Raw genomic sequence first — 21,849 nt, forward strand, 5'->3', positions numbered from 1 at the left:
AAAGGGGAAAGTTAAAAGTAATATATAAATGAATCATAATTAATTTGATCAATTAATTAATTCTATCACTTTGAGTAATACAACTGCCAACTGAAACCAGCATATAAAAGAAAATGCTGTAACATTAGCACATTTTGAGTGAGTGGAGTCAGTGCAGAGGTATCTCTGACGTGAAAAAAAATCTGTGTTCAACACCTCAGGCTCATGAGAAATGTGTTTACCACTTCTTAATAGCGCACACATTTTTATCATAAACGCACGCACACAGGCACTTCTAAGACAAAAGACACATATCCTTTGCATGTGACATCTATCTCCATATCCTCCCCATTATCCCTCAGCCAGAGAGGCAACATCCTCTGGCTGCAGTGAGGGGAAGCTGGCCTCACTGTGACTCTCCGCTCTGCAACAGGTAACACCCCGACCTCAAATCTCTGCGCCAATGCTTCGTGCTCTCTAATCACTAATTTCCAAGGAAGTGAATTACCGATCCGGTAAGAGCTCCCACTCATTTAGGAGAGCGATTTGTGAAATAACTGCATGTATTTCTGGTGAGAGTAATGCTTTCTGACAGTGTAGTTTTTGCTTTACAGGCATCTGTTTGGATGGTCTCCTTTAGGGACATACACTTTCCGCCCGACTGAAGGATTGTTCGACTGAGGGAAGAGGCTTCATACTTTTACTTAAAACATTCTTTAGAGGAAAAACAAGATCAACAGAAGTCGGGTTTCGCTGAAGGAGAGAAGGTCGAGGAATAGACGAGAGAAGAGGAACAATGATGGAACTTAAGATCCAGCTGATCCCAACGGGGGAAATCATCCTTACTCCAGGGAAGAATGGAGAATACTGCCACAACTGCAAGGTCAGTTCACACAAAGTGGCGTCTGAGGCCAGGTCTGAGGTCAGGTCTTTCCACTCATCCTTCATTCCAGCGTTTTTTTTACGCAACCAAGTGGGTAGAAATGGATGCTGACATGGCCGGGGTTGTGGGGTTCATCTCCCACAGGGCTGATGTTGAGAAACATTTACATACTTTAAGAACTGTAAATTGCCTCAGAATATACCGTCTGTCAAGCAAATTACATTGATAAATCAAGAAATATGTGGTCAGTAATTACGATTAAATCCTGTTTGGCCCTGAGAAGTGCTCTCAGAATTATAAAAAGCACAGTTAATTATAGATGTCAAAATGGGCTGCCTCTATAATTTCATTACATTTTACAGACATCTGTTCTGTGTAACAGAACAAAAAACACGCCAGTGAGTGTTAAATAGAGCCAGTAGCAGCCATACTGAATCAGTACTTTAAGAACTAACTCCTGAACTGTTCTTTGATGATGCACACTGCATTTTGGATGCACTGTATATTGTTTTTCTGTAGCAAATTGTCTTGTTTCCACAAATAACCGTTCAAACAAACAACTCAATATCACTGTTGCAATGATATACAACACAGCAGTTGTATTTTTTTTTCAGTCACACATAAAACCTAATATATAGAAATGACATTTATGGGCAAATATTTGAGTTGGACAGTCTGTTAAAGAAGAAGCAGAAATACTAATTTCCAGATCAAACATAGACTTAATATGCCAGATACTTTTTATATCATATAACGTTATATTTTCAATCTATTATGATGAGTTTTCCTAAAAGTCCAGTTCTACCTTTTAGATTGACGCTCATCGGAGCTTTAGCCAGCCATTTCCTGTAAAGCAAAAGTTTCTAGAAACACTCGCTGTACACTTCCTGCCTAGTTCAAAACCTTAGTGACCAGCTGATGAACATAGTTCAGGGGAAAGGCAGCGTATTTCTAATATAAAGTAATGAGGACCAAAAACAGACTTAAAAAGGATGATTTTTTTTTAGCTAGGTGGCCATAATCATGTTTCCAAATAAATGCTACCATCGCTTAATATCTGCTGCATGTGAAAATAAGCAACTATTAATCTTTCATTACTAACTCCATTACTTACTATTCTAACAATATTTAGTGCAATGGTGCTCCTTTCCCCTCACAGTTGATGGTTCACTTTTTTTTTTGTTTGTTTGTTTGATTTTTTTATTTTAAAAAACACAATAGTTTTACATAACTTAGATGTTTTACATACATGAACCAGAACCAGAAATGAACAAAATAAAAAATGATATGAACAAGGTGTGTGTGTGTGTGTGTAAATGTGTAGGAAAAAAATTAACTATTTTTCCTATATCTTCAAACTTTAAAATGGGTCAATTTGACCCGGAAAATCATCAAATCAAATATCAGGAAGGTTAAAATAATTTTGGAGCTGTTTTTTCAGCTTGTTTGTGGTGCCCTCAAGTGGCCCCAAAAGTTATTACAGGTCTAAGTTATAGGTGTGGTCAAAGATTTGGACTTTAGACTTGTAATGTCCTGGATTGGAGGAAGCGAGGAGCCCATATTTTCTGCTGTCGTCACCACTCTCTGCACAGACTTGTTGTCTGAGCCACTGCAGCTCCCAAACCAGACGACTCTACATGCTGCTACTGTAGAAAAACGGTCACTGATCGGACGACAAAGTGTGCCCTCTTCATCTGACACAAAGAGTGATGTGAAGCTGAGGGACCCCAGTCAAACACTCTGGGAACATTTAGCTTTAAACATACTCCACAGCTGCTGTGTTACTGACGCAGAGCGGTGTCAGGCCAGTGTCACATTAATAATTCTGGGAAACATGGTTAATCATTAACTTAGAGTGGGGAGAGACACTGAGGAAAATTTAGTGCAGAATAAATTATCTAAAAAACATGTAAGGGCCCTATTTTGTATCAGTTTTGAACAGTTTAATCTGGAGAAAGCAGAGTGAAAACTACATAATTTTTCAATATAAGTAACTGCTCTTCCTAATTTTCCTCTAGAGGTCTCAATGTTTTAGTAAAAGTTGCAAATGTAACACAACACTGAGATAGATGTTTTAGATTGCAACAATGTGCTGAAATTGCACTTTTTTTTTAATTAAAAGATTTCAGTTCATGAACATGAATGTAAACATTTTGATAATATATTTGTACTTCTTTGCACTAAAACAAAGCGAAACATTTGGAGTTGTTTATTGGTTATTATGCTAGTATTATAATCTGACCTGCGTGAGATTCAGCTGGGCTGAATGAAAATGCCAACGTTATTTTTTTATCTGCCTTTAGATTAAGCATTACACAAATCCTGTACCTGGCCCTATCCATAAAATTTACAGCTTTAAATAGTCAAAATTTATGAAACAATATAATACTGAATTAGCATGGCAATAAAGCTGTTAAACAAATTATTTCACTAAGATTTGGATACTTTTTGTACACTGAATCCTATTTAGTTTCATTGTTTAACTGTAAGAGCACGTTTTTTTTAAATGTAAAATGTTTTAGCCGTGTTGTAAAGTTGTTTACATTTGTTACAGAATTATTCTGGCAACCAAGGCTCAAAGTCCTCTCCCTAAGCTTATGTTAGATGGTAGCAATAAAGCGAGCTAATATCTAGTATCTTTATATGTACAGTATTTAAGGAATGAAGGGAGTAATCTCTTTAAAAGCAATCCTCCCTCACGGTACAGCTGGAGCACGGGCTGACACCAGATTTGAGACGATAGTAAAAGGAATGTGGCGTGGTTGACGCAGCCTGCTGTGTGCTGGCTGGTGATGACCGGGGAGGTGTGGAATGTACTGTAGCCTGGACGGGAGGAAACGACAAAGACATTCCTGTACACAGATCATTTGTTCCCCTTCCCACATTCCTCCAAGGTCAAATCGCCCCACCCCTCTGGATGGATGGAAAAGGTGTGGGTTAGGGTTACCAGCCCAGTAACTTAACGGCTCTGTCTGCTCTTGTTGGATTGAACACATTCATGTTAAATTACTCAATAATTTCATGGAAAAAATTAAGTCAGGAAAAGTTTTGCCTAAACCAACTGTGAAGCAAATGCAAAGTATGTGGCAAGCGCCCAGCAGCGTTGGCTAATTTTGGCTCTGGAGAAGCAGGGCGGAGTGAGCCTGGAGGTGGGGAGTCAGTGTCATGACTGGTCTTTCCGCCCAGTCTGTCTATCTCATGCTGCCTTGTCAACAGGATACAACCTGCGCGCGTGTGTGTGTGTGTGTGTGTGTGTGTGTGTGTGCGCGTGTCAGTGAGTGCCACCAGCGCACACACGCGGTAGTGGGGGCTGCTGAAGGCTGCGTTGATCACTCCCCCCTCTGGCAGCGCGGCTGTATTACAGTCCAGCCCTGGCATGGGCACCCAGCTGTCCGGAGAGCCGAGGTCACCTTCACACGAGTGCAAGCACATGTTGCGTAACTGCAGTCATATCTGACATGATAGAGGGGCTGGTTGTGCTGCTGGTACGCTATTTATACCGCCCCCGGTAGAGACTTAGGGTCCCCCCAAACATGTGAATACATCCACTGGGGTCATGACTTCAGCATCTGGGGAATGTTGGATTGTTAGCATTCTTTAAAGAGCACAAACATGACGGGTGTATCAGGACTTATTCTAGTGTTTTCAGGCTCTATAGGTTCAGATATATTTGAATCCAAACACCGTTTACAATTATTAAATAATTTTGTGCAAAAAATCTATCTCATATACATATATGTGATGTAGCTGGCTTTTCATGAGTGTCCTGCTGGAGGAGCTCTGCTGTGGTGATGTTTAGATGCAGTAGCACCTTTCTTGGCGGTAGAGGGTACAAGAACTCTTTGAAAGGAAATCAGCCTCGCGATAAAGTTGCACAAGTTACACGCCGCTGTAGTTTTTATGCTGAGTGATACTGAGCAGAACCAGACTCCGTTCAAAAATCGGCACATTTAATTGCTTGTTTTATATTTTTGTGTATTTCTGTTTATCACTCAGCCACAGCTGATGTTAAGGCTGAACGTTTGCCTTAAAAATATAAGGGAGAAACAGAATCCTAGCTCTTGGCTTTTTCTGATCAGTCTGCCGACCTTAACTTGTGCTCGGGCAGGTGCTGCAAGGGCAACACCGCAACTTTTCTCACCCGGTCTCGCTTGGGCGATGAGCAGATAAGCAGGCGATCAGACGCGTGCTCCACATCGATTCATCACATCTCGCGGTTTTACTTTTTTTTTCGGGCGAGGTTGAAAGTGTGAAGAGCGAGGAGACAGGAAGGCAACGCGGTTGCCTCATTATTTGCTATGACTTCAGAGAAAACAATGACGACATGGTGCCGGGCTAAAATAAACTCATGTCACTCATGCAGGAGATGTGGGATGGGTTGTCGGGGAACTTCCTGGTGTTGCAGGGCTGCGCTGTCCTTGACTGACAGAAAAGGGAAGGAGGAGGTGCCGGGGGAGGAGGTGGGGGGAACTACAACAACTGAGTGACACCTCTTTGTCTAACATTAAACCTGTTATGTGTGACTGAATTCATATGACCAGTGAGTAAACCGGTGCTGCGGCTGGATTACCGGGGGACGCCAGGGGTTGTGAGCAGATTGAGAGAGGCCGCGGTGGGAGAGTGGGAGAGTGGGAGTGGTGGGAGGGAGGGACGGGGCAGGAGGAACCCGGCAGGACTCGCAAAGTACGATACCTACAGGCAGAGACAGACAGAGAGCAGTCACTGACACCCACACAGCGGCGGGACTACTTGGCTAAAATCTATCCAGCGGTCTATCCGGACGACTCGGTGAGAGAAGAGCACCGTCTATAGACCTCGGCTGTTTTCAGGTACGTTTCGCGTCAGGTATCTTATTTTACTTTTTTTTTTTTTTTTTTTTTTTTTTACTCCCCCTCCACGGCCCATTTTCTTCCACACTTTTCACTTAACTGTTGCTAACGGTAACTTTTCGTCGGGCTGCGTGTCACAGTGACAGGACCGGTCGCATAAGTTACAGCCGTGACACATTGACAGCTTCACGCTTTGTGATTTGTGACAGCGAGACACGCTCGTGTGTGGGTTGAAGAGCCATATGGAAGGGAGAGAGAAAAACGTACGCCAAACGCCGTTCAAAAAATGAGCGTTTTAACGCGCCGACGTCCGTTAGTTAATTATTAAACCGACTAAACGCACTTTACCACCTGTGACACACCAGGGGAAAACTTTGTGCAATTCTGTGCGATTCACAATAGCAGTTTTTGTGTGGTTTAAAGAATATTCAGCGTTGACACCCAACCGGTGTCCCGCTACACCAGAGTCCTATAGCTGAACGTGTTGAATTATGTTGCACCAGAGGGCATGGTGGGCTAACCTAGCTCAAGCCCTTAAGTTTTAAATCGCATTTAAATGCTCATTATTTGTATGTTAGATGTGCGCCGATTTAAGCATTCGGTGCCAAATATGAGTTCTGAAACAGTTGTTGCTTGGTTTGTTGTTGCTCAGTAAGAAAAAGAGAAAGGAATCAGATTTTAGGTCAGTTTTTGAATGGAGTTTGGCGTGACGGTCTGTCCTTCAGGGGTTAGTCGTATCGCCTGTGAAGTGGCCTAATTGCTTGTACTGATTTGGCCTGCAGCCCAAAACATCAAATCCTTAAGGTTGGGGTTGTCTTTTTATAGACGCTGGACAGACACAGATTAGGGCAGGTACCTAAACAGCCTGTGTCAAGTCTGAGTGAAAAGATGTTGTGTTGTTCAGTAGGCAGTGGAGCAAATATAGGCTGTTAATATAAGCAAAAGTTTGGTACTGTAAATAAGTTGCAGGTAGTAATCTCTAACAAAGGGAGGTCAACCCCCAACACAAAGACTGTTAATTCAAGAGTGTGCAGATGGTCTAAAAGGCATGTAAATGGGATGTTTCAAATTAAAAAGTAGACTAAACTGACTTGATCCCATTCATACTAGAACTTTAAATGACCCCGTGGGAAGTTGCCAGGAGCTGGCACGACCTCAGCTGTCTGGCTCTGGCTGAGAAAGTATCTGTGCAGCTGACGAAGGCTTTGTCAACAAGCTAATCCACCTGTCAGTGTGTGCGTGGCTTGTAAACAAGGTAAACACAATGCGAGCGCCTGCTAAGTGGTTAAGGCCAGAAACCTCTAAAGGGCGAGAAACCACATCTAATATTTTTTTTTCATCTGGGCCTTTTCATCCAGTGTTTACAGCGTCTTTCTTTGATTTTTTTACGTGTTGTGGGAATTGCCTAATTTGTTCTCATATTTCTTTTGACCTAATGATTGAGGCATGTGACCCATCTGACAGGGCAGACGACTTTCTTTGTGCTTGTTGAAGACAGATGCACATGTAGAGTGAAACTAGAGGCATGGAGAAGTGAGCCTGTATGGGCGTGATAGTCCTCAGGGGTCAGGCTACTTAGAGCAGCTGACCTCTTGCCTCAAAGTCACCTGGAGGGCAGGGCCTCCCACGGCCCTCTGGCTGCCGGCAGCTGCCTCCAAACTCACATTGGAAATACTGTAAGCTCCTTAATATGAACAGCTATTAATTAGATTGGCTTTGCAGCAGGGCTGCATGGGGCAACACCGGCGGCTGTGTTGTATTGACCTTCAACGCTCATTTGTCTATTTTAGGAACTTCTCTATCTCATCAGAGAAAATGCACATGGGAGAATATTCGGATTGCCTCCCAGCCTGGCACAAAGCGCGCATTGATGTGCTGCTGTCAATACGTTTTTCCACTGTTGCACTGATGAGGCTCGTTTAGCTGTGGTTTCCATCGGACTGATGTGATGCAGATGCTTTAAGGTGTTTTTTTCCCTCTTAGTTCCATGCTTCAGGCTCCTTTTTTTTTAATCATAATGGGCTGGGTTTTCTGTGATATTTCTGGTTCATAGCTGCGACAGAGTTGTGGTCAGAGTGTTGTTGGCCAGTTCGGGCCTAGAATGAGCATTTACCCTAAATGTGCGCCTGCTTTTTACAAGGTTGGGCATTTCCCGTTGGGTCCGTGTGCTTATGTAAGCACGCACTCGATAGAAGGGGTGGAGAAATGTGTTTATTTTAGACGACTGAGATAAAGTTAGATGAAGCATAAAGACCTGGCTCTGTTTTTTTCCCCTACATTCTTGTTTTACTTGTAGAGCATGAAAGATTTCACCAGAGAAAGATGTTTACTGGTCCTGGCTTGCTGTTCGGCTATCGGATCAAATATCAGTCTTACTCTTCTTCATGGTATTGTTTTAGTTAAGAGGTTCCTGCATTTGAGCCCAACGAGTAAAATACATTGCAGTGTGAAATGAACTGACTATAAAGAAACCCTTGGGGGCTTTACTTTGGTGGGCGCAGGACTTGCTATTGACAGATGGAGGTTTTCCTGGTCTTTTAGATCCACGTCAGGTGGATCCTGGGAGGAACCCATCGGACACACCTGACCGCCTGGCTTTTGGCCAGATCTCCACCACCACGCTTGCAATAGGAAAGACACACACATGTGTACTCGCACACAGTCCTGTTCTTGAACTGTTCTATGGGAAATGCTCAGTGGGGGTTAATTTCCTAACTGACCTTGTAACGCGAACCAGTTTTGTCAAAGTTATGGACGTCAGCAAACGGCGCTGGTGTTAAAGATGCTGTCATCGTGCTGGAGGGAGTTTACACTTCACACAAATGACAGAAATGGGCAAAACATTGGCAAGGTTTGTCCGTGATGAAGCCGATGCGTGACCGTGACCTTGCCACTCCACAGATGACTCCGCCTCAGCTTACTGGGCTGCCAGGATTTTGGGTTGCCATGAAAAACTAATAATGTTTGTTTGTTAGCATACACTGGGAACTGGTACCCTCAACCAAAATATTAGTAAACGGGTACAGGCTGCTTGTCTAGTTAGAAACTAGATTATAATGTAGAACTATAATACCAACATACTGTGGAAATAATTACTTAATCACTCCCACTTTATTATCAAAAGAATAGTCTCAGGTTTTCCTCACCTAGTATCAACCTTATGTCCCAGCGTCGCATAAAGAACGAATCTCCCCAAGACATCTTCATCTAATATTCTTCGCAGGACACTCAGGTGGATATTTATCCTTTGTACTATGACGTTCTCATGCATTTCCCGTTATTTGTGTAATAGCACCCTAGGGTGTAGACTGTGAGTCACCAGGGAAAATGCTAATCCACATGTTCACTGGGCTACCCACAACGTGCTTGGAAAATTTCTTTGCGTGACGGGGTACATTCTTTGAGTTTGGTGGCCAGTTCCTACACTATATGGATAAGAAGTAGATGGGGTTTGTCAGCTGCAGACAAAGCCGGGCTACTGTAACTTTTCGCCTGCATATTTCTTTCTAAATCTGGCTCCTCTCCACCATCATATTCATCATTAAAAAGCAGTGGTTCTAATTGCTGAGCCATATAATTGTATCCCAGTTTCATAGAACAGGAAGGAGCAAGGTTTAATCTATAGTATACAATGAACAACTAACCAGGACAACGCCATGTTTGGTCATGATGTGTACGTCTGTTCCTTATCCTACACAAGAAGGTGGACATGCTTCATTTAAAGCCCGGCATCTGTGACATGAGGGTAAACGCGAGCTCTGAGATATGACCAAGGCTCTGGATGCTATGCTCTGATAACCCCACGAGCAGATATTTCCTTAGAATAAGCCAGGAATAGTGCTGATAAGGGTGTAACGCAACAACGGTGTAAAGTGGATTCGTGGCCTTTGTACCCATTTCTAAAGACATGGAGGGGTTGAGCCAAATGCGACTGTATGTGTAAGACTGCTTAAAGTCGATCTCTGTGGTTGACTCTTATCATTGTTCTGTAGCATTGTAAAGACCAGTGATAAAAAAATGGTATTTGTTGTGTAATGTTTTTACCAGGCGTAAATAATTATCAGCAGGAGAACTTTTCCTCTCCATCGTATTGCGCTGGTGACGGTATAGATATTTATTGTGGGAAGGTTTGAACACATATTTCACTCAGTTTCTCAGTGGTTTGTTCCATGCATTGCACATTTTTCCTTCAGCTGTGTGTTATGATGGTCATCCATCAGAAGCTGGCGACCATATCAGGCTAATATCTGAGGCATAACGTCAGCGGCCGAAGAGGGATGATAAATGATTCTAACACTTCTGTACCACTTCACTATTTCCTGTGAGGGACAAACTGAGGAATGGGATGGGAGATAAATCGAAGATCAGTTCAAGTGATGATTAAATTGAGCGAATACAATGACCCTGTAATGCCAGTGGTATGTGTGGGAGGTTGTTCAGATGATGACTAAAACTGTGTGTGCAAGGGGAATTGAGTCAGACATCGAAATGGGAATGTGCTGGAGACACCGAAGGGGAATGACTATTGATTTAGCCTTTACCAGACAGTCCGGTGGAGACAGAGACATGAGGTCTTCTATCTTTAGCGAGCAGGATGATGCAAATTTTAGAAATGCGCTTGTAGAAAAAGATTCGGTGGTGAAACGAAGTGATTGAAACGCTGGCACAGTTGAAGTGGCGTTTGAAGTGTGAATTTCCACTTGGATGAACGGCGAACGTTAAAAGGACGTCACTTGAAGTGCACGTGCCATAATTCATTTTACTCTCAGTCCAGTGCGGCTGATTAATCTCTGCCAAATGAACGGCAGCCCAATAAACAATGAAATCTGCCGGAGCAGCGTTTTATGTTTGATTTGAACAGAGAAAGTTGTGTACGTTCTTCTCACGTGAAGTCCTGAGACCTTAAAGGTTTGAAGTGTTAAACTCCTGAAGGCGCTCGAAACGTCCATTGACTGGTACTGTCAATGGCAGGTTGGGGGTGGGGGGATTTCTGTAGTAACCCTGTAGTAGAATGAAGTAATGAGTCACATTATGTGTTATCTGCATGTCGATGACTCACAGTGTTGGGTGGTGTGTGTGTGTGTGTGTGAGTGCACTACGCCTGTGTCTGGTTAGTTTTAGTTCTGCGCTTTAGCTTTCCCCTGCACTTCTTTTCCCACATCTCACAGCTAACTCAGCGGTACAGTGAGCCCCGCCCTGCTGGGAATAAATGTTATGAGTGACTGCGTCCTGCCTGCCTCTCCTCAGTATTACAGCCTTGACTGCTGTGGGACTGGAAACCACCCTGGAAATGAGTCAAAATCCACGCCAGCTTCATTGCCATTTTTGTACAAGCAATGTGACTGCAAGAGATGAGAAGTCCTCGAATGACTTGGATTTGTGCGCCTGAACCAAACTCAGTATCAGAGAGCATATTCTTTTTCATTTTCATATTACTGTCACAGTTCAGTTACACAATCAGGCATAACATTATGACCACCTTACTACTATCGTGTAGGTCTCCCTTGTGCCTCCAAAACTGTTGTGTCTTATCAGAGAATGGACGTGCGCCTTATGAGGGTGTCCTGTGGTGTCTGGCGAAAGAATGTAGTTGGTGGGGGTCTTTGGGAAGGGAAGGGGTCTCTGTGGATCATCCCACAGACACTTGATCAGTTTGGGATCTAGTGAGTTTGGAGGTCAGGTCAACACCTTGTGCTGTTATTTTTATGTTGTTTGAGTTGTTCCTAAACTGTTTATGCGTGTGTGTCTGCGTCACGCCGCATCCTGCTGGGGATGGCTGCTGCCGTCCAGGAGTGTCATTGCTATGTGGTGGGGGTGTCTGGTCTGGTCTAGGTGGGTGGTACATGTCTAAGTAACATCCACATGAAATGCCACGTCCAGTTTCCCAGCAGAACAATGAATTGTCACAAGATGTTCAATGTTATTAACTTTGCCCGTCAGTGGTTTTAATTTTGTGGCTGACACAGTGGGTTTTTCTTATTTCATTCATTTTTAAATGATCGATGCATCCAGCAGTGGAGCGACACGGTTTCAGTCACAGACTGAACAGGGTTCGCATTACCTGAGGACAGGACTGCTCATTCATGTTTACTTACCACAGTGCTGACTCAGACTTTTCCTAATCCCGTTCTGTTATACGCACACCTCTCCCCGCACACCTTTGCCCAGATTAACCTGACGATAACCGCTAATCCCATTTTACCTGCTGGTGCGCTACTTCGTCTGTGCGTGCTGCCAGCAGGGCCACAAGCTGAGAGGCAGGCGAGTGTCTGAATCTGTTTTAGTGGCCCGTTCTCCCCAATAAGTTTGTTTAATCCTGTTGTGTAACACGTCGGATCTTTTCACGGGACACTGGGGCACGGCTGTTTGGTTTTCACACAGGCGCTTCACGTTGTTTCGGTTACAACAATAATCTACGGTAAATAATGGAAGATCTGTATAATGACTCAGTCAACGTGAGTCACTGTATTGCAGCCTGTGTCCCACACATAGAGAAGGTAGGTGGTAGGTGGTGGAGAAATAGGAACATTTTCCTTTCCTCCACCGTGTGGAAGGTGAACTGTACTCCCAGGTAAACTACACCAAAATACGCCCCGAGCTAGATATTAGGACCTGTTCCAGTTATTGAAATAGGCTCAAACCTGACACAACGTTCACGAGGAGTCTGCATTCACCTGTTGCAGCTCTATGATCATCTCATGCGTCGATGTCCACTCTGTCCTACTCTTGTGTATGTGCCTGCGACTTTCCCACAGCTTCCTCGTCATACTATGTTGAGACATGCCCACATGCTTAGTGTTTGCTGCCACACAACAAAGGCAGCAAATCTCAGTGGCTGTTCAGAAAACAGGTTCATACCGTGTGCCGGATGTTTCTGTCTGGACTGGAACTTTTAAGGTAGCTCCCAGCAGAATCAAACATGCGGAAGTCTTTTTCCAAATAAATTCCTCTCTTTTGCCCCCTCATTATTCAGCCCCTTCCAAGGGGAGATAAGCTCCACTTGTACTATTTTTAGCTTTCCGCATGTCTCTCATTCATGTTAGATGTGTTCACGCTGTGAAAGGCAAACTCTGACATATTTATTTTTCAGGATATTAAAAAGACAATTTTGATGTGTTCTGTCTAGATTGATTTTATTAATAATTGTCTGTTTCCCATACACTTACTACAGCAGTGTTTTGTGGATATAATTTAGGGCCACTCATACACAACATTCTAACAAGGAAATGTATCTATGGAAAATAGAGCTGTCATCACAGGCCCTATATTTCTCCATTAATTCCAGATATAAGTTTATATGTAAGAGTGTCTGTAGTGCAAATTCATGTAAATTTACTATTGATTCCACTAATTTGCAGACCTTCATTTGACTTATGTTTTACATTTATTGCAAAGAAATGCTTCTGCAGGGCAATCAAAGTACTGAGGGGAACGAAAATCCATGTGCACGTGTTTTCCATTGGTGACACTGCAGCGTCCTTGGTTAACACCATGAAGGCTTTCTCTCTCTCACTCACTACCTTTTTGTTAACCTTTAACTGAGTCTGTCTACGGGCAGGAACGGAAAGAGAGGGAGGAGTCCTATGACAGAACACTGAATTGGTATAGGACGAGGTACAATGTGGGAAATACATATGTGAAAAAGAAGTATAGAGTGGAAAAGTGCATGTGATATGGAAGACACATTCAGCAGAAGAAAATTTAAAAAAAGACTTTTCATGAATGTGATTAGATTAGGGTTAGGGTTGCTGCTAAACAATATTCATTCATTCCTTCCTGGACAGAAGAGCTGTCCATTAAAAAGATAGAAAGTCATACAGCCATGTGAAACCATTATCACTTTAATCCCTCTCTCTCACTTGTTTTCCCTATTTCTGTGACCCATTAGTGACGTATGAAAACCAGGCTGCTCCGCTCTTTGGGCTGGGTGGCTAATGTTCTCCTGTGTTGCTGTCATTTCCTCTGCTGTTGCTTGATTTTGTCCGACTGTTTGAACCTCACCATGTATGTGAGTGTACAGACTTTGTCCAGTTCATGTTTTATTGTGTTCAATTCTTCCACTATATCCCTATGGCCAAAAAATATTTCATACAGTTTACGAGTTGAAGTTAAATATTAATTAATTTTGCTGGGTTAGGATACACTGCTTTGAATGGAAAGGTCCTAGAAGAAGAAGAAGAAGGTAAACCGAGCCGGTAGAAGTACTGTCTGAGGGATAACGCGCAACTTATCTGCACCAGAAGTAGCGCAAACATAACGTATGAGATTAAAAAATGTAGTATTGTCCCTATGGTTGTTGTTTGAAATCAAATCCTGTTTAATATATGACGTAACAGGTCAACCTGAAAACGGGCCGTATTAACGTGGTATTAACCCACTGAAAAGATACGTATCGCCACCTAGTGTGGAGGAGGAGAACATGCTCCTGTCAGTTATTTGATTTTCTCCGTTGCATGTAGACTGGGACAAGGACTGTATTCAGAAAGTCAAATTTTAAGCATAGCTCGATTAAGCTCTGCATGTAAATGCACTGTGTGACTAAATCCTTAATTTGGATACTTTTCATACTGTCCTCTTTAACTCACCACTCGCCTCCAGTGGTCATAGCAACTCTTTCATTGGCGCAAAATTTGGTTTAGATGTTCATGGTCTCTCGACTCAAGCATGCGGTGAAATGACTTCAACCGGGAAGATCATATTTGGTTGTGGGTGAAACGTCTCAACAATTAAAGTGTGGATTGCCATAAAATTAGGAGCACGTTTCACTAGCTTGGAAGCCAGCTCAAACTCCCACCGCCCACAGAATTTTTGTTGGTAAATTTTGGTCCGGGTTCACTAGGGTCACGAATAATCATGTCCTCCAAGATCTCCCGGGACGATCAGACGTTTGGGCCGGGCTTTATTCAGAAATGTACAGCAAGGTGGTCGTACACATCATCTTAAGTGATGATTTTCTTTACAACAAAATGACTCTGATGTGTTGTAGGGCTATCCAGTTCTGTACAGAGTTTTTTTTTTCTGTGGTTCTTGCAAAACATGTTCCATAATGAAATCCAAATGTTGTGTTACCAGATTCATAGTCTGATAAGAAGAATCCACAGTCCTCCCAAGAAGAAATACAAGAACTATAGAGTAATGGTTTATTGCTGTATCTATGAACAATGGGATTATTTCTAAAAAATTATGTCAATGAGAAGTTGATCCTTTTTTTAACGGGAGCCACCATCCATCAATACTTGCGGTATCACACTTTAAGGTACTTATGCACTGGCATCCGTGTGAAGCCGTTTCCAGCGTGCTTTAAACCCCGTGGCAGCCAGGATTTCCCAGTTGTTTTCTAACTCTAACTGATGTAGAGTATTTTGGTCCTCAGCACAGCTGTTGTGAGTTTCACATTCACTCCAGCCCTGCCCAGTCTAAGAATGGCAAGTGGTTTAGATGGTGTTGTGTGTTTGTGTGTGTGTGTGTGTGTGTGTGTGTGTGTGTGTGTGTGAGGCCGGTCTGTGTAAAGGCAGATGCAGCACAACTGCTGTTTTAGATAATTCCCCTGTGAGATATTAAAATATTGCGGGTGTGTCGCTGAGGGGTGAAGAATTTTGCTGTATTGACTCTAAATGTAAAATAAAACTCTTAGCGTGTATCAGCCCGTTTATGCGCACTCACCGCTTTTTAGTCTTTCACGATTAAATATTACCCGTCGCAATCAATGGTTTCGAACTTTTATGGTGCTTTTATATAAATACCATAATAGCCTCAATAAATACTTGCGTGAAGATTGAGGAAGTGGTGGAACTACAGCCGAGAACAGCACTAAAAGCCACTGTAAGTATGTGCAGTACATTTCCCATAAATATGTTGACATGTATTCAGAAGCAGGGGGATCATCTGTCTTTCATTTCAACAAATGCTACTAGAGATGACGCTACAGATGCTCGGTGGAGGCTGCCACCCTCTCCGGCATGTTGTCATTGTTTACATTTGGGCTCTCCCTCTGTCTCCGTGCTGCCACCCCACCCACCCCTACCCTCATTCAGAGAATGCCTCGCAGTCTCCGGAGACGCAAGTCGTGTCTGGTCGTGCTTAACATTTCACCACGATCGGGGGGCGACGTTCGAGGAGGACGCGTGTGTTGTAAGGTTTTGTGAAGCTGTCCGGTCACTTGCTGGTCGACCGTGACCCGCAACATCCTGAGCAGAGTGCGCCGCAGGGCAGTTTTCTCTGATTACGTAATAAACTGACCGTGCTGCTCCGTGCAAGTGGACACTTACAGATGAAAATGTTAGAGGAAGATGTAGGAGGTTTGTCTGTATGGAAATGAAGTCAGTGGACTGTCCTCTAAGGATGGTACGATGAACGTGTATGTTCCTCTGGAGCAGTGTTTTCTTTGTCGGCAGCTTGGTAATAAACGTGAGAGGAGATGATTCATGAAATGTTGCAATGATCTGTGTGTGCGACAGAACTGCAGCGTAATGTTGGGAGGGGGTCTGTGTGGAGCTGCGTTCTCCAGAGACTGCTCCCAGAGTTCGGGACGTTCGCACATAAATTCATTTGTCTGGTTTAATGTAGGTGCGTGCTGACATGTCAGCAGCACTTTAATGAGAAACCGATGGCCTCTGAAGAGCCATCCATCCAAACTGTGACACGTTCAAAACTTTAGTTTTCCAAAAACTTCTCCCGCCTCCAACTACTCTCCCTCACTCTCACCCCACAGGGTGAATCCAGCGCCCTGACAGACGAACACTTGAATGACTCTTCTGTGTGTGTGTGTTTGTGTTTACACTGATCAGCCACAACATCATGACCACCTTGCTAATACTGCGTTTGATTGGTCAGAGAATGGACGTGGGTCTTCTGAGAGTGTCCGTGTTGTCTGGCCGCAGGATGTTATTAGTGAGGGTCTTTGGGTCCTACGGGTCGAGTTAGTATATGTGATAGTGTGTGCTTGCAGATACAGCTGTATTCAGACTGGTGGAACGCCCCTCTTCCTAGTGGGGAAGAACACATACAAGCTGAGTTTGATTTGATGCGTACTCCTTTTTTTTCAAAACTAGATAGGTTAGAGGAAAATTAAATAGAAAATGTAATGGAAAAGTAAAAGAAAATGTCTTGAAATGAGTGGGAAAGGAAGAAACGCTCAGTGTGTGCCTGTACGATGTTATTATCTGGTTTTGTTTGTCCCACAACTCAGCTGTTATTAATGTCTAATCAGCAAAGAGGAAGTATTCAGGGTAAACAGGAAATTCACTGTTTGGGAAAAAAAAATAGCCACTGAGCCCAAATGGTTATAATGTTATTCAAATACTGTCAGCTGGATACAGGTTGATTGGCCCGTTTTTTTTTTTTTTTTTTTTTTTTTTCTTGATGCCAGTCAAATCAGATGAAATGTTTCCTTATTTACATAGTGAAGTCTAAACATTATTGACTGCATGTTGTTGTCTCTACGGTGGCCCCGAGGGAACATCAGCAGCTAGAAGAAAAAGTAAACGATTTTTATTTACAGGATATATTTGATAGTTTATTTGTACTGTTTTAGGTACGTCAGCAGTATCAAAGATGGTTTCGTCGCTGCAAGTTCTGTTTCTGACCTGGTACGCTGAAGTACTGGACGGTTTTCTGTCGAGGTTTTATGTAGGAGAAGAGCTGAAGAACCCGAACAGGAACTTTGACTTGTGCCTGAATCAGCCCAAATGTGTTTGCCATTTTGAGTTCCGACTAGTCACTTGTTTTGGTATATTGAGTCAGTATAGATTGCTTAGTCTGTTGTCGGGGTCTGTATCACGGACTGGCCTGCATTGTTTTAACCTACAGCTAGAAACCCTACTCCATATAAGGCTGGCTGGGTATAAATAAGACCAAGCTACACAGGAGAGCAGGAAATGGAGGCATGGAGGACAGAGAATAGTTAAGATAAAGAGGGGTGGAGAAGCGACAGCAAAGAGAGTGAGCAGCAGCATAGAAAAGAAAGTGGGTATAGTTGGAGTGAGGGTAATGTAGAAAGAAGCCGTCAAGGACAGACTAGAGGGGTAGGAGGACACATAAGCACTTGTCAGGTGAAGGAGGGTGTGGGGCTTGAATGTTCCTAATGTTTTGAGTTCCTTCTCAGCAAGTCCCCACCTGCCCGGCTGCTGTTGGAATGGCCTTGTGATTGTGGGATAGTTATGTGTCGGTGTCTGTGTTTTTTCTTTTTTTTTTTTTTAACCTCTATTTCCGTAGACGGATGAGATCTTGGATTTTTGTCTGTTTGTTTAGACTTGTCATCATTTCGTCATTTTTCTATAGCTGTCTCCTACCACTGTGGACTCTTGTGCACCAGAAAATCATTATCTGCGTAGAGGTGCTATAGTAATGTGTTTCCCAAAGTGTGCTGCGGTCACATGGAATAGGGGCTTTAACGTTGTGTTTTTTAAAGCTCAGCGTCACATAGACTAAGGCCGAGTATTACTGATGATTTCTAGAAAGGCTCCATTCAGATTCACGTGGTCGTGGATTCTGTGTGATTTAGTAGTGTTGAGTCATTTTTCTTACTATTGCCCCAAGATGTGCAAAAATGGACCCAAGTGCATCGTTTAAAATGTCCATCAGCTGTTCTGAGAGTTGTGGCTTCTGTCATTTCCCTCACAAGTGGACTACTCTCAGTGAGTGGTCTCATGAGCACAGTTGAGTGAAACCAGCCTCGCGAGGGGGAAGCAAGATTTCAGAATGGTTCAAATTAAAAACAAAACAAATAAAAATGAATCGATATCAGATCTATCTAATGAAGATCAATTTGAATCGCTAATCTGTTTTATATCCAGCCCTATAGACACGTATTATTATTATCTGTTATTCATAGTAACACCACAGTTACATACTCATAATGCAAAGTCATATAAGTTAGAATTAAAAAAACATGTGAAGCAATTTTGCGTAGACAGTGTAATTTTGATTTTAAGTAGTGCGCTGTCACTGAATACGTTGCACTTATTAAGGATTGACCTAAGACCTAATGATCTCCCAGATACAAGGAAGATGAGATACCGTGTTAACAAGAGACTACTCACGTCGACATTGGTTCATTCCTTCTAAAGCACGCCACATTTTCCAAACGCACGCTGCATCCTTGCTATAAACGGCACATTTTATGTATTTCGGTGTTTTAAGTGCAGAAAACACTTTGCTTCCCTAAAGTGTCTCGGCGAGCTGCGACTGTGATCCATCACGCCGTGAACAAAAGCAGCGAGCTGCAGCTGAGCCATGATCTGTTTGTGGGTTTTTTTTTCCTACTGCGACATGTCAAACTGTCTGTCGTTGAAAAGTGTGCGTGCCGCCATACAGAAGCTTTTATGATGCTCCTGTGTGTGTAGACGGACTCTCCACGAAGCGTCAGACTCGTTGACCTCACGCAGTCCTGTTTGTATCACACTGACACAGCAGAGTTTGAAATAGGTTGCTAATTTAAAGCACTGTTCCGCGTTGAGAGCCACGTGTCAGGAGTTATTATAAGTAAAGTGGGAGAGCCGGTACTGGAAGCTGAAGACTAGTAGCGGCTTGCGCAGACACTCAGGCTCCCGCCGTCCACAAAAGAAACCTTCTCTGCAAGATTCAATTCAGCCTTGGCTTGTGCCTTCTTAGAAGACGCTAGACACATTAGGAAATGCCTGCATGACCAAAGTGCTGCCACGGTGGAAAAGTGGGTGTGCGCTGTGTGAAGGACAGGGAGTGTCCCCATATTTGGTGTGTGTGTGTGTGTGTGTGTGCTCTCTGAAAAAAACAACAAAAAAAAAAAAACTGCAGCTTCGTTTCCCTCATTAACTTCTTTTCAAGCCTGCCGCTCTCGCCTTTTGTCACTTGGTCTCACATCTGTGCGGTGGCAGCATCTCTCTTTGCTGTGGTCTGGCAGACATGGATACGCGCGAACACGCCCACTGCGGTGATTCACTTCACGCGGAGCAGCGAGGCCTGCAAGAGAGAGGCGCACCGAGTAGGTGGCGGAGAGAACGAGAACAGCCCGAGTGCATGCGAGCGGCCCCTGGGAACCCCCCTTGTGTCAATACGGTGCTGGGCCGCCAGAAACTGACGGGCCGCCAGTCAGAAAACACACACACACACACACATTTAACATCTTCATTCCTCTTTACTGTGACACTTTCACCATCTGTCACCAACTTCCTGCCTCTCATCCTCTTTCTGATACTTCTCGTTTGTGTATTTCTCTCTCTCTCTCTCTCTCTCTCTTCCTTCAGGCCTCTTGTCTCTGTTCCCCGACTCTTGTTTGCCGCCCACATGGCTCGCATTCTTTCGCTCTGACATCACAGCAGCCCTGCGCTGCCATTTATTTTTTCTTTCCATTTTTTTTTCTTTTCTGTCTCACTCTCTTCGTTTGCTCGCTCCTTTCGCCCAGCCCTGGATCTCTCGCTGTCTTCCCATTTAAAATTCCTCACGCTTCAGTCATGATCCGTTTATAGATCCCGTCGTGTCGCCGCTGCAACCTGAGGCGGGACTTAAACCGTCTATATCCTTCACCGTTATGCAACGCGTGTAGTTTAAGAGTGTGGAGGACGGAGGGAAGGCGAAGGAAAGTGAGAGGAAGTGAGGGAGAGTGAAAGGCTGGAGCAGGAGATTGAGATGGAATGACAGTCTGGTTAATGTCAAGATGCTTTAACTGATGCGTCTTGATTAGGGGAGTACCACGCAGATTTACAGCGAGTCAAAGCAGGCACTTTACGGTTCAAAGGTGCGCATGGGGGCGCTTTGGGTTCTATTTATTCTGTGAGTTGTAGCCTGTTTTAAGTTTTAATCCCTCTCTCTGGCTTTCGTCTCACAGATCCCGCTGACAGTTGTCCATACACAGTCCATATAATGTTTATCGTTGGAGCTGTTGCAATGACTTGTGGTAGTAGAAGTTAAGGTGGGAGAACTTATGGAGGGTTCAGGAAGAAAGGCATGCAAGGACCCACTATTCATTATGTCTATAATGTTTCTTCTCGTCTCATCTCTCACCGCATAACTGGAGTTGTGTTATGTTTTTTTTTTTTTTGGAGATGTTACGATAGAATGAGTTGTATTTCCCCAATGAGGCGCACACTAATGGCCCATTAATGGCCAGAGACTCCAGCATCAGGACATGAATGGGGATGAAGAAGGTAAATGCTGTGTTGTCCATCGATGGCAAATTATGTCATAGTCCACCTCCCCTGTTCAGAGAGGGACTTTCCTGTTTTTACTATTCACTGGGGAATGAAAACAGAATCAAAACAGATTCTCACGTTAACAGGCATGTAGCCGTTTGTTAACGGACCGCGGTCATGTATGTTTTAGGAGGGCACCACCGCACATGCTCCCAATAAAACTCCCCACCAGTGTTTCAGAACTGAAGAAGCAACTTGAATGAGTGGTGCTGTAATGCTTAAATAATTAATAAGTAAACACCTGAAATGTATCAGAAAGAAACAGTTGAATTAAACTGTTAGACTGTCAGACTTCCTGACTGTGCATGAGCTGAACTTCAGTGACCCAAATATCTGGAGCTACCACTTAAAAGCAGATTCAGGATCTTAAGACCTTGTCTATGAAAGTGGCAAATCAGAACTGTTCAGTGTGTTACTTATTTATTGCAGGCTGCAGCTTTTGCTGATGACGGTAACATATTATTTTAATGACTTCTTAACACATTAAAGTTTATCTGGAGGCTGCTGTTTGACATAAGCCAGAGCTATGTACATGTGAACTTTAGAAGTTGCTTCTGCAGCTGTCAGTGTTTCTTCGTGCTCGTCTCTTACTAAATAAACTAAATAAATAAACAGGATGCTCTATAATGCTTAGAGGGATGCGCTGCGCCGTGTGCCTGGCAGATCACTGGACAATCTCTCGTCACGTAACGGCCAAGACGTTCAGATCGCTCAAATTCTCAAATGAGGTGTGCTCCTCTAACATCATTTATAACTCCTGCAGACATAATGCGTTTGGTTGACGTCCAGCTGTAGCATAATTCCTCCCACTGAGACTGAGGTTTTAGATGACATGTAAAGTGATTCTTGAGCGAACTGTAACTGAGACGGGAGAGGTCGTTGTGTGGACTCCGTGAATGTCCGATAGAGGACATTATCGTAGCAGATGGCTCTTTTAGATCGGGTCTGTTTTTCATATCTGTTACATCTATGTTCTTTCCCCCTTTCCCCG

General features: G+C 43.5%; 1 protein-coding gene across 2 annotated transcripts in view; it reads left to right on the top strand.

Moving 5' to 3' along the window:
- The first annotated feature begins 721 nt into the window (after positions 1-721).
- Positions 722-21,849, top strand: part of LOC125014178 (unconventional myosin-Ic-like) — a 55,328-nt gene continuing 34,200 nt past the window's right edge. Inside the window, exon 1 of one of the 2 annotated variants that reach the window (XM_047595244.1) lies at positions 722-862. In XM_047595244.1, coding sequence (XP_047451200.1) covers positions 776-862 — 87 coding nt within the window. In that variant the 5' untranslated portion in view covers positions 722-775. Of the gene's footprint in view, positions 863-5,509; positions 5,692-21,849 lie in introns of those variants that run through there. The other variant, XM_047595247.1, reaches the window with a different exon arrangement.

The sequence above is a fragment of the Mugil cephalus genome, chromosome 9, assembly GCF_022458985.1.
Source record: "Mugil cephalus isolate CIBA_MC_2020 chromosome 9, CIBA_Mcephalus_1.1, whole genome shotgun sequence".
In the NCBI taxonomy this organism is placed as follows: Eukaryota; Metazoa; Chordata; class Actinopteri; order Mugiliformes; family Mugilidae; genus Mugil; species Mugil cephalus.